The 13,387-nt window shown below is 44.8% G+C and overlaps 1 protein-coding gene across 4 annotated transcripts in view; it reads right to left on the reverse strand.

The window, feature by feature from the left end:
* The window catches only part of LOC129839704 (testis-expressed protein 2-like), a 62,126-nt gene that overhangs the window by 8,548 nt on the left and 40,191 nt on the right, over positions 1-13,387 (reverse strand). For all 4 annotated transcript variants that reach the window (XM_055907280.1, XM_055907281.1, XM_055907279.1 and 1 more), the window contains exons 4-8: positions 9,393-9,593; positions 8,075-8,399; positions 7,560-7,804; positions 7,240-7,407; positions 6,383-6,482 (exon numbers count right to left, since the gene is read on the reverse strand). In XM_055907280.1, the coding sequence (XP_055763255.1) occupies positions 6,383-6,482; positions 7,240-7,407; positions 7,560-7,804; positions 8,075-8,399; positions 9,393-9,593 (1,039 nt within the window). The remainder of the gene's footprint in view (positions 1-6,382; positions 6,483-7,239; positions 7,408-7,559; positions 7,805-8,074; positions 8,400-9,392; positions 9,594-13,387) is intronic.

A 13,387-nucleotide genomic window follows, 5' to 3' on the forward strand; every position in this document is an offset into this window, starting at 1 on the left:
ACATGGTTCTCTTCTGAAAGCCCCAGCCCTGCTAATCTGGGTTAGAGAAATCTCCTATCAAGGCCCCGGCCCAAAGCCCCCCTCGCATGGGGCAGGCCTGGGTTCTCCGACAGGGGGCCCATCACACACAATATTACACAGCAGCACAGTACGTGAACACACACGCTAACACACACACATCATGGTACTGTACTTTGGGAGAGTGCTACTTTACACCACTAGGAGGCACTCATGGGTTGATAGATGATGCTCTCTCTCACACACACACAAGCCTGCAAGACAGAGAGCGAGAGAGAACACACACTTTCTCTTGCCAACACAGTAAGACTTCCCACTAACACACCACTTGTACCTCTCCTACAGCAGGAATGATGGGAATTCTATCCGTCTTAATCAGACAGTCAATCAATAGACGAAACACAGACACATACAGTTAATTCAGAAAGTTTTCAGACTTTCCCTTTTCCCACATTTTGTTACGTTACAGCCGTACTCTAAAATTGATTAAATTACATTTCTTTCCTCAATCTACATTCAATAACTTATAAAGACAAAGTGAAAATAGAAATACCTTACTTACATAAGAATTCAGACCCTTTGCTATGAGACTGGAAATTGAGCACAGGTGCATCCTGTTTCCATTGATTATCCTTGAGATGTGAGGGATAGGTGAAACTTTGCCCTAGTCAGGATGGAGGGAAAGATGAACAGAGCAAAGTACAGAGAGATCCTTGATGGAAAAACCTGCTCCAGAGCGCTCAGGACCTTCAGGACATGTCTCTCATGTCTGAGCCGTTGAATTGCGACTCACCTTTATCTCTATACTGATATTTAGCTTGTTTTATTACCTTGCAGAGTGAATAACTACACTGTTTATATTCTGCCATATTACTAGTCACCTTGCAATGGTTAAATGCGGTGGTTCGCACTTCCAGTTTCGCGGGACTGCTACCATCTATTCACGGTTTCTGGTTAGGGTAGGACCTAAGACTAGGTCAAAGGTTCACCTTCTAACAGACGGAAGCCACAGTAAAAAAAGGAATATGACAGCCCGCTTGGAGTTTGCCAAAAGGCACCTAAAGGACTCTCAGATCATGAGAAACGAGATTCTCTGGTCTGATGAAACCAAGATTAAACTCTTTGGCCTGAATTTAAAGCCTCAAGGCTGGAGGAAACCAGACAATGTTCATCAAATGGCCAATATCATCCCTACGATGAAGCATGGTGGTGGCAGCGTCATGCTGTGGGGATGTTTTTCCCATCGGCAGGGACTGGGAGACTAGTCAGGATCGATTGAAAGATGAACAGCAAAGTAGAGAGAGATCCTTGGTGAAAACCTGCTCAGGACCTCAGACTGGGGCGAAGGTTCACCTAACAGGACAACGACCCTAAGCACACAGCCAAGACATCGCAGGAGTGGCTTCGGGACAAGTCTCGGAATGTCCTTGAGTGGCACAGCTAGAGCCCAGACTTGAACCAGATCGAACATCTCTGGAGAGACCTGAAAATAGCTGTGCAGCGACGCTCCCCATCCAACCTGACAAAGCTTGAGAGGATCTGCATAGAAGAATGGGAGAAATACCCAAGAACACTTGAGGCTGTAATCGCTGCAAAAGGTGATTCAACAAAGGGTCTGAATACTTATGTAAAAGTGATATTTCTTGTTTTCATTTATTTATACAAACAAAAAAATTAAATATTACATTTACACAAGTCCTCAACTGGCAGCTTCATTAAATAGTACACGCAAAACACCAGTCTCAACGTCAACAGTGAAGAGGTGACTCTGGGATGCTGGCCTGAGTGATGCCAAACTTTTGAACGGTAGTGTATACACAAACACTTCAAAAAAACGTTTTTTTCTTTTTCATTTGGGGTATTGTGTGTAGATTGATGAGGGGGGGGGGGGGGGGAACGACAATTTAATCCATTTTAAAATAAGGCTGTAACATGCATTAATGTGGGGGGAAAAGTTAAGGGGTCTGAATACTTTCCGAATGCACTGTACATAGTATACACACACTGGACAATTGGAGACTCATATCCCCCTCCAAACAGTGAAGCTCTGTACGAGTCTAATTGAATAACATACATTCTCTACATCACATGGTCTTCTTTATCATGGCATGTCACAGAACACTGTGTACAGAAAGACCACTGAAGGTGCTTTGAAATGACAGATGTTAGGCCTACTTACACTTAAAAGAAACTTGATAGCTAGACAGACAAGGTTTCTGTACAAATGTAATTAGCATTGAGTATTATATTCATTTTCAATTCATATTGTAGGCCAATTTTTTTGTAGGCTTTCATCCAAAAGTAGTTTATCTAGGACTATGCTTGAGTGAAAGGAAAATCATAAAGAGAGTAGCATTCGAGTTGAAAGCTCATAAACCAGCAAGCCATCAATGTGCCGGGCTGACCTTTAGCCTCACTGTTTGTATTGCTTTCACAGAAACATAGCAGGTTGAGAAAACGAGGAACTATGCATGACAACCAACTAGTGACACCATTCCCCTACGGGGTGAACACTCCCAGAGGGAAGGGTTGGAGAAGCTGTGCTTCTTTCTCAACACCGTCCTCTCCAAGCCTGAACGCTAGCTGTGCTAAGTGACCACAAGGCAGCCCTGTGACACCAGAGGCACGCAAACAAACACACCCCTTCCCTGTCCAATCAGACCTACTCCGTCCACATCCCCATGGTGTGAAAGAGAGAGAGAGCCCGGAGACTTGTGGCCCTTGCCTAACCCTGTGTGGCCCTGGCGATAATAAGGCTGTGTCCGACAGCGTTAGGGAAGGCAGGGCTGATGGCGTGGGGAGAGGAGCCCCAAATCGCTAGCTGCGAGAGCAGTATAGAAAGGCCAACTCTGGCTTAATTGGGGTGAGCTGGCCTGGTGACGAGTCAGACGAGCGGAGCACTCCCATGCATACAGGCTCAGAGGAAGGAAGGATGCCAATGTGAAAGCACGCAGGAAAGTACACACACACACACAGAGAGAGAGACAGACGTTGGTCCACCCTCTATTCCACTGCCAGTGAGTTTTATTGATCGCGGTTGCCCAGCAGTTCCAGTAAGGGCAGAAGGCAGAGACCTTGAACTGCCTGGAGGACAGGCAGGCTGCACACTACAAACTGGGCCTCTCTAACTCCCTGGATTATATAAATGTTTCTTTAGAATGTAAACTAGAGGATATTTTCCTTAACAAACATTATAGTTGCATACACTTGTTCCAATGCAAATTATTCAAACGTTTGTGAATTCGAGCAATTATTTGTCTGTTAACCTGCACATTGCCAGTTCAGCTGTGTGTTAGCCTCAGTCTAGAACAGTGGTAGTCAGTGGTCAGGCTGGGGGGGGGGATTGGCACTGCGGTGGGGTTGCCAAAATAAAAATAATATTGAAACATGTTTGAGAGACGAAAATGTAATGAATTTAAGGTTATTTGTTGATATAAAATGATGTTGTCCAGCTATATACGACAGCAAATTCTACTGTTAGTGAGAGTTAAATATTGACCTACTTACTTGGGGGCCTATTTTGAAACGGTTAACCACGTTGCAGCATATGATCATTACTAAGTAACATTTGGTTGCGAGATAGTGGGACTCTGTAACCTAGCTGGATCGAACCACCATATTATTGACGACGTCTTACATTGCAAAACATTACATTGCATAACGTCAGGCAATAAAAAAAGATTTTCCCAGAAAGCTGATTACTCCTTAAACCCATAACTCACAAAAAAACGAAATTAACAATCCACAAAAAAAAAAAAAATGGCTCGTGTTCATTCTTATTGGACAAGTACAAGTAGCCGCTCCCCATTTCACTCAATGCTTTACTGTTTGGTGACTAATGAACATAACCCAGTCCCCCTGAGTGTAGTGGAAGTGCATTCCTCCAACTCTGATCCAACAGAATCTGTTCCCCTCTCAGCCTGTGGTGGAATCCATTTCCTCTGTCATTAAGTCACATCGGAGCGCGGGGCGATAGAAATGACAAAACAATGGTGGCAGTGACTCACAGAGGAACAGCAGGGAGACACCGAGAGACCTAGACAGAGAGTGTTTGGCAAAAAGAGGAAGAAACAGAATGAGAGGAACAGAGAGAGGGAACAGAGAAACTGGGAGAATTAAAGATGGGTACTGTAGAAAGACAGAGATGTGTAGAAAGAGAGAGAGAGAGAAGCGACAATCCGAATGCCAGACACAGAAACGCACATTATTTCACTAGTGTTCATCTCTTCCTGTCTTTAACTCAAGCCCATGGGAGAAGCAGAATCAAGACTGGGCCCTAGCCATTTAGAGGCCATAGGAGGGCCATGCCCCAATGGAGTGGGGGCATTCAGTGGGCCAGTCATCTTTGGCCATTACTAGGATGTAAAGCATCTAATCTACATATCATATGACGCCATCTCGCCTAATATTTACACACTAATAAGACGCAGGAAAATCTATACTGTGGGGCGTAAGGGTGTATGTACCCAGGAATGACATGTGATGTGTATGCACCCAATAATGATTACCTACTGCGCAAATACGGAAGGTAAGGTACTGGATGGTTAGATGTTACGAGAGATACACTGCTTCTGCTAGAAAGCAACAAACCGACTGTCACTCTACCAAAGTGAAGGCATTTACTACTAGTAATATTCATATTATGTATTGTCCAAACCTACGCTCAACTGTGCTATACAAACTGCAGCGTGTCTGTACTGAGCAGCTGGTTGTGCAACTAACAGCCAAGTCTATGACCCCTGTAGTGTACCTCGGCCTTTATTTACTCAGGTCTAACAGATAACCATGTGACCCACTCAACAGCTCAGGACTTGATTACATTCTACTTAGCAAGGCATTTGCCCACAACACACATTCCATCACACTAGCAAAACACGCTGAACAAGAGCTTCACTAACATAGTATCACTCATTGACAACATTATCGATGAATGACATACTGAGTGAGTAAACGTCTATCAGGATTGGGTTGACTCCTGTGGAACATAATGATCTAATTCTTCTTATTAGATATATTCCTTGATAATGTTGTCAATTTGTGGTATTGAGTTGAGCTATTGCCCCTACTGGGATTGCACATTCTCCCTCTGTTGATGAACGCAATGTTAGAACTCTTATTCTTAGATAATGCTTCCATTCTATATTGTAAGACTAAGTCATCCCCGACACGGACCAGTCTGGCATCTTGTTCAATTAATCATCTATTCCCATGACTTATCGATCATATGATGGTCTAATTTGTGTGTGTGTGTGCGCAGCACTAACCATTTCCAAATATTTATCCTCCTACGCCATCATAGCTTTTTCTAATGCTGAATGAATGACCAGCCTATGGCATGTCGTTGTGATCATTGCTGTTAGCATGACTGGCTAAGTGGCTATGTAAAAAGACACTTGTCTTTTGTTCTTGTTGCTGCAGTTGTTAGCGTTAGCGTTGTTGCCCTCACCATTGTCACGGTTGTTGTTAGCATTGCTATATCTGCTGTCACTGTGGTCTCTTGGTTGTTGTTAGCTAGCATGACATTGTTTCTGTCAGTGGTGTTATTGTTGGCACTTAGCATTGTTAGTATTGCTATATCTGCTGTCACTGTGGTCTCTTGGTTGTTGTTCATGCTGTCAGTTAGCACTACATCGTGTCTGTCAGTGGTGGTGTTGTCCCCTGGTCCAGGACAGAGCAAAGTATGGAGTGTGTGTGAAAAGAGAGAGAAAATTTACACGTGTTAAACAGTAGCGTGACGTGTGCGAGTAATCAGAGGATGTAAATCAACAGTGCGCCATACGTGTGTGTGTGTGTGTGTGTGTGTGTGTGTGTGTGTGTGTGTGTGTGTGTGGGGAGAGTGTGCGTGTGTGAGAGAGACTGTGTGTATGCTGGACCTGTGTAGCACTAACTCATATCACATGAGACCACACCGCAGATAAGAAAACTTGGAATTCCTGTACTGATATGACTCCAACCAAATTGTCAACATGTTAGACACAGACATACAAAACACCCACGCTCACAATACTGCCCTTATGCTTATAGAGAGCCGTGCTAGACTGAATCTACGGTTCATGCCTTCTCGTAAGGAAAGAGGGATTCTAATAAACAGACTACACAGCACAGCTCTACATGATGCCTCTGCCATGATGGCACCACGCAGCGGAGGGGATCAATTCCAACGATGGGGTCTGTGTGAAGTGGAATTCAAGCCTGCTAATAGCACATTGCACAGTGGGAGCCTGGCTGAGCGAGTGTGTGTGTGTGTTAGTTGCACAGTATGCGTGTTTGAGTGCGTGTATAAATACAATGCATTGCAGTTTTTCTTCACTGGTCAGGATTTGGTTGATGGACAGTTACAGTAGCACACGTCCAGGGTTCTTACCTTGATGGTCAACTGAGGGTTTGGAGGCGCCAAGGATTCTGGGAGTGGCCACGCCCATGTCCAGCTCTGTCAGGGTCAGCTCGTTCATGAAGTAGGGGAGCTGGGGGAGAAAGAAACAGTCAAGTAGATGACACACACAAAGGGTCAGCAGCTGCAGCTGCATAGTAAGTGCAAGTTAGAGGTTGATGGTAACAGGCCACTCACTCATTCTACATCTCCCACATTCTACCAGTCATTCATCTGCCACAAAGGCCCCTATCGACTCCCACACGCCGGCTAGCTGAGACAACAAGACTAACAGCCAACATCACCACACGACATTGGGAATAGGACCAGACGAAGGACTATCGTGGGGCTAGTAACAACGCCAAAGATGAAACATTGGGGATAATCGAAGGACCAGGATACAAAACAGGGATGGAGAGAGAGAGAGAGAGGAATGAGGTTCTCTCTCTGAGCCCAGTGTGGAGTCTCTGAGTCCTGTGGCGGGGCTGCACAGCGGAAGTGGCTGACATTTAGAGTGTGTGTGTGTGTGTGTCCCTGCAGAGTCGTAAGGATACACTGTGAGGCATAAGTCCCCTGGTCTCTTTTTATTTGCGTTTTTTTGTTTCTATATTTAGGCATGCATGGCTCCTTCTCGCTCTCTACCCCTCTTCGCTCCTTCTGAGCCAAATAAACCTCATCTTCTTCATCCCTTCTTTTGTTGTTGTCCTTTGATCTGCTCTGTTGAACCTATGCAGCTCAGTGGTAACAGAATACAGTACAGATACAACAGTGTAAGAACGCTCTTTTAAACACACAAGCCCTTTGTCACAACAGGGTCATAGATGAGAGGCGAAAGGTCAAAGGCCACCCACCCGGATCTTGCTGAGTTTCATCTGGATCTTCTTGGAGACCACGTCGGCCCAGTAGGGCTCGCCCAGGAAGTCCCATGCCACCCGGCCAATCACAGAGTTCACCCAGGCAACAGGCTCCTCCTCCCCCAGCGTAACGACAGGGCCAAAGCTGCTGCTGCTGCTCTGCAACTGGTAGGCGGGTACACAAGAAGTGAGATAAATACTAACTTAAGCACAACTGTGTACTGTGATTTGATTTATTTACAGAAATTATGTATAACAGAGTATAGTACAGTAAAAAAAAAGAGAGAAAGAAATAAGAGAGGGGGTTGAAGGTATACCTTCTTGCTCGACCCAGGGCTACTCTGTGGACTCTGGACTACGGGACTAGTGGCAGCGATGGGGGTGGCAGTAGCAGTGGCAGTGCCAGTCTCGGGTGCTACCAGGGTGGCCATGTAGACACTGTAGTCCAGTAGGGACTTGGTCTTGGCTGTTATGCCTGCTGTTGAGTCCCTGGTCCTGGGCTGAGACGCTAGCACCTCGTCCAGACTGCTCCGGCTGCTGCTGCGGCTGTGGGAGCTCAAGGCTGATGGTGGGGGGGTCAAAGGTGAACAAGATTTTAGAACGATGCAGTTGGATCAATATATTGCATGTGCATTATGAAATACAAATGTTGTCTGGCACTTTCCTCAGACGCTTTCACATTGTCACACTATATTTGTGCAAGCATGCTAGCGCCAGACATGTTGAGTCAAGCGATAACTTCCTGTAAATAACTAGTACGGAAGAATGTGTGTGTAAGTGTGTGTGTTGGTCCGTGAGTGAGTGTGTGTGGCACCTGGATCCATCCACTCACCAGTCTTACTCCCCTGCAGATCGGTGACTCTCTTTATCCCCGTCTTGGGGGGCTTGGAGGCCAACAGGATCCTCCGGTGCCACTCCTCCTTCTCCCTCCCCGTCCGACCAAACAGGTACAGGGTCAGTTCTGGACCACCGGACCTTTTGGCCTCCTCCGTCCCCACGGTGGCCTCTCCTGTGGCTGTGGTTCTCTCGTGTGTGGTTTCGCTGCGGTCGCCCTCTGCCTTGGACATGAAGTCGTCCTGCTTGGCCAGCTCGATGCGGATAGGGTACTTCTTGTTCCACACGCGCTTCCTGGCCAGACTCTGGGGCACAAGATCGATCTAGAGAGGGAATAGTTTGAGTTGGGTGTGTCTGTGTGGGTCTAATGGGAACATAAATTGAAGTTGAACTGTAGTGGATATTTTAAGTTAACAATGAGGTGAGACAAGATCAATCACCAATCAGGATATTAACATCATTAAAAACGTATCGATAAAGGGATCTGGTCACACCACCCACAAAGTGAATAGAGTGAGAGTCCAATGAGTGGATTGAGCCTCTGGGTTACATACTATATAGGTGCAACATCAGATGACGTACAATGGTTCCGGACACCAACCCAGCACATCCTGTGCCAGACCTTGTCCCCAAATGCAAAGACTGAGTTGTTTTGTTCAGTACTAAGAACATTTGCTGTTACTTAGTCTCCACCTTGCTAAAAAGGGAACGAGGGGAGAGAACAATATCCCCCAAGGCCCAAGGAGGGGGTGACTGACGCACAGACATTGTGGAGACAAGTGATTGGTTCCCCATTACTCACGCCGTCCCCTGGGGCGGCAGGTAGCCTAGTGGTTAGAGCGGTGGGCCAGTAACTGAAAGGTTGCTGGATCAAATCCTCAAATCCTGCCTGAACAAGGCAGTTAACCCAATGTTCCCCAGTAGGCCGTCATTGTAAATAAGAATTTGTTCTTAACTGACTTGCCTAGTTAAATTTAAAAAAATCCATTGACATGGTTTGCAACAGGTAAAGACACATATGAAAACAATGTTCTTCTGACCTCCTTTGCCCTATTCTCTTTTTGATATTCTGCTTAGCAACAGGGACATGTGACAGACAAGCCTGACTTCTCCCCTCTCTGGGCCCCCAGGTGACTGAGGCCCATTTGAGGGAGGAAGTGCAGCTGCCGACACCAGAGTCCGAAGGGAGACATTCTAATAACAAGAGTTCAACAGTTAAACCATAAGAATATTCTGCAGATAAGTCACCTTAATTAAGGTTAGGATTGGGAACGGGAAGCTGATCCTAGATCTGTACCTAGAGGAAATGCACCCACCTTGCTGTCAGTGAGGTCGTAGATCTTCTGGCTGATATAGGAGACATCGGGCTTGGGTTCGTTATGGGTGGCCCGCCGCGCGATGTTGCGGTTGGGTGTGGACAGGCGCAGGATGGAGCCCTCCAGTCTCACATACACAGAGTGGGTCAGAGTGGCGTGGTACGTCTCCGGGTCGTAGTTCACTATCTCGTTCATCCAGCCCTGCAGGGGGAGATAGAGAAATCAGCCAGGTCAATCAATCAATCGACAAATTATTTGTACAGTAGACTATACAGTGTATTCGTTAAGTATTAAGACCACTTGACTTTTTGAACATTTTTGTTAGGTTAGAGCCTTATTCTCAAATTTATTAAATAGTTTTTACCCTCATTTATCTACACACGATACCCCATAATGACAATGCAAAAATAGGTTTTTAGAAATGTTACTAAAAGTATAAAAATGTAAAAACTGAAATATCACATTACCATACAGTACCAGTCAAAAAGTTTGGACACACTCATTCCAGGGTTTTTCTTTATTTTTACTATGTTCTACATTTTAGTATAATAGTGAAGACATCAAAACTATGAAAACACATATGGAATCATGTAGTAACCAAAAAAGTGTTAAACAAATCAAAATATGTAATATTTTAGATTCATCAAAGTAGCCACCCTTTGCCTTGATGATAGCGTCGCACACTCTTGGCATCCTCTCAACCAGCTTCATGACGTAGTTACCTGGAATGCATTTCAATGAATAGGTGTGCCTTGTTAAAAGTTCATTTGTGGAATTTCTTTCCATCTTAATGCATTTGAGCCAAGCAGTTGTGTTGTGAAAAGGCAGGGGTGGTATACAGAACACAGACCTACTTGGTAAAAGAACAGCTCGGTCCTTTGGTCCGATGTGTCCAAATTTGAGATTTTTGGTTCCAACCGCCGTGTCTTTGTGAAACACATAGTAGGTGAACAGATGATCTCTGCATGTCTGTGTGTGTGGTTCCCACCATGAAGCATGGAGGAGGTGTGATGTTGTGGGTGTGCTTTGCTGGTGACACTGCCAGTGGTTTATTTAGAATTAAACGGTTCACTTAACCAGCATGGCTACCACAGCATTCCGCAGCGATACACCATCCCGTCTGGTTTTCGCTATTAGTGGGACTGTCATTTGTTTTTCAACAGGACAATGACCCAAAAAACACTTCCAGGCTGTGTAAGGGCTGTTTGACCAATAAGGAGAGTGATTGACTGCTGCATAAGCTGACTTGCCTCCATAATCACTCGACCTCAAACTCAATTGAGATGGTTTGGGATGAATTGGACCGCAGAGTGAAGGAAAAGCAGCCAACAAGTGCAGCCAACACTTTTTTGGTTATGACATGATGCCATCTGTGTTACTTCATTGTTTGATGTCTTCACTATTATTCTACAATGTAGAAAATAGTAAAAATAAAGAAAATTCTTGACTGAGTAGGTGTGTCCAAACTTTTGACTGGTACTGTAAGTATTCAGACTCTTTACTCATACTGTGTTGAAGGACCTTTGGCAGCGATTAAAGCCTAAAGTCTTCTTGGGTATGACACTACAAGCTTGGCACACATATTTGGCGAGTTTCTCCCATTCTCTCTGTAGATCGTCTCAAGCTCTATCAGGTTGGAAGGGGAGAGTCGCTGCACAGCTATTTTTGGGTCTCTCCAGAGATGTTCGATCGGGTTCAGGTCCAGGCTCTGGCTAGGCCACTCAAGGACATTCAGAGACTTGTCCCGAAGCCACTCCTCCGTTGTCTTAGCTGTGTGGTTTGGGTAATTGCCCTGTTGGAAGGTGAACCTTTTCCTCAATGTGAGGTTCTGAGCGCTCTGGAGCAGGTTTTCGTCAAGGCTCTCTCAAGGTACTATTCTCCGTTCATCTTTCTCTTGATCCTGACTAGTCTCCCAGTCCCTGCCACTGAAAAACATCCCCACAGCATGATGTTGCCCCCGCCATGCTTTACCATAGGGATGGTGCCAGGTTTCATCCAGACATGCCGCCTGGCATTTGAGGCCAAAGAGTTCAATCTTGGTTTCATCAGACCAGAGAATCTTGTTCCTCATGGTGTGAGAGTCTTTTGGGTGCCTTTTGGCAAATGCCAAATGAGCTTTCATGTGCCTTTTACTGATACGTATGTGCCTTTCCAAATCATGTCCAATCAATTTAAATGTACCACAGGTGGTCTCAAATCAAGTTGTTGAAACATCTCAAAGATGATCACTGGAAACAGGAAGCACCTGAGCTCAATTTCAAGTGTAAGTTCTTTTTTATTTTTAATAAATGTAAAAAAATGCAAAAAAAACAAAAACCTTTCGCTTTGTCATTATGGGGTATTGTGTGTAGACTGATGAGAAAAATGTATAATTTTATCCATTTTAGAATTTGTCTGTAACATAGCAAAATGAGGTAAAGGTCAAGGGGCCTGACTACTTTCCGAATGCACTGTATGAACCTTCTGTACTGCTGAACCCTTCCGGAAAGACACTACAATGATTTTAGGCACCTGACAAAGCAAATGAATGTTAAATGCATGAACATCTGATTCCGTCTATATGTATAGAAACTAAATCCCAATCATTGTGTCAAAATTGAGATCAAAACTCCTGTGTTGGTCAAGAACAGATGGATCAGAAGGATTTGGTAATGCTCATAGTAGGCTGTTGAGAAGTATGATGCATGTCTTGCCAATAGTCCCAAATTAATCATTTCATTGTCTCTGACTTAGCGGATAGCCTTTCAGCTCCTTTCCTGGGTTTGTTTGCGTTCTCTCTACTTCAATTTATGAACAAGCAATATGTATTAAAACGAAAACCCAGTCTATTTGTGAACTAGGGCGCCCCACGTGTGTAGTTAGACCAAAATGATGTAGTGGGTGGGTCAAAAAGTCATTTGTTTAAAAAAAAATAGCTTCCAAAACATATTTGGTGTTGAGGTCAATTACAAAACTTTATGGTAGAAAATTAACTGTGTTGATTTATCTAGCTGTATTTTCCTCCTAAATTACTCATGCTGGCTTAGACTGCATCCTATGTGTGTGTCTTCTAATGTCACTGCTACCAACAGCTTCATTAAACTACTAGGCATAATCAACTCTAAGGGGTTGAAATGAAGTCAGTCTAAATCTCTGGACATGCCCTACGCCACAGACGGGACCAGTAACTTCTAAAACGCTTCAAAAGAACGGTGATGCCGTCACAGATTCAAACACACAACAATCCACGACTTGACCTCAACCCTGATGGTCTGCACTGCGTGTTAGGTATGGTGATGATTGAAACTGGTTGCTCCTAGCGGCTATCATCACTTTTACCACCAGTGTATTGTTCACGTTATTTAACTTCAACATGTGTAGAGAAATATTGCACCACTGGTTTAGCCTTGAACCACTAATAAAAAGCCTCATCCAACGGCAATAGATTGAAGAGGGTAGTAAAATCGCGACAGCAGTCATCTAGTAACGTGCTGCCTCCTCGTCGGCTGAGTCTGAAGTAGTGCACTATATAGGGAATAGGGTGCCATATAGAATGCAACCCTCCAGACTCATCTCGTCCCTTCCTCTTCGCAGAGATCAAGACGTCCCCTAGAGCTTTGCCATCACAGACACACAAGTCTCCTGCAGGAAACTTGATATAGGCCTAGATGTGCTGGTTCTATTGCTACCACAGCTAGATATGAAGAGGGAGATGGGAGAGAGCGAGAGAATGACAGAAATAAAGACATAAAAAAGAGAGAAGGAGACAGGGAGAGAGGGCATGTGAGAGAATAAGAGAATGAGGGAGAACGAGAGCGAGAGACAGATAGAGAGAGAAGACACTTGTCACCAAATTCTCATATTATAGCCCTGAACAAAGCCTAACCCCTTTGTGTCCATAACACCACCATTCACTGTCCCTTTTACTGACAAGGCCAAGCCCAGGACAGTAAAGCCTGACAGTTCATGTGCTTGTGTGCTGCCTGCTGGTGATGTTATCATCAGCTTTCCAATAT

Source organism: Salvelinus fontinalis, chromosome 40 (assembly GCF_029448725.1).
Source record: "Salvelinus fontinalis isolate EN_2023a chromosome 40, ASM2944872v1, whole genome shotgun sequence".
NCBI lineage: Eukaryota > Metazoa > Chordata > Actinopteri > Salmoniformes > Salmonidae > Salvelinus > Salvelinus fontinalis.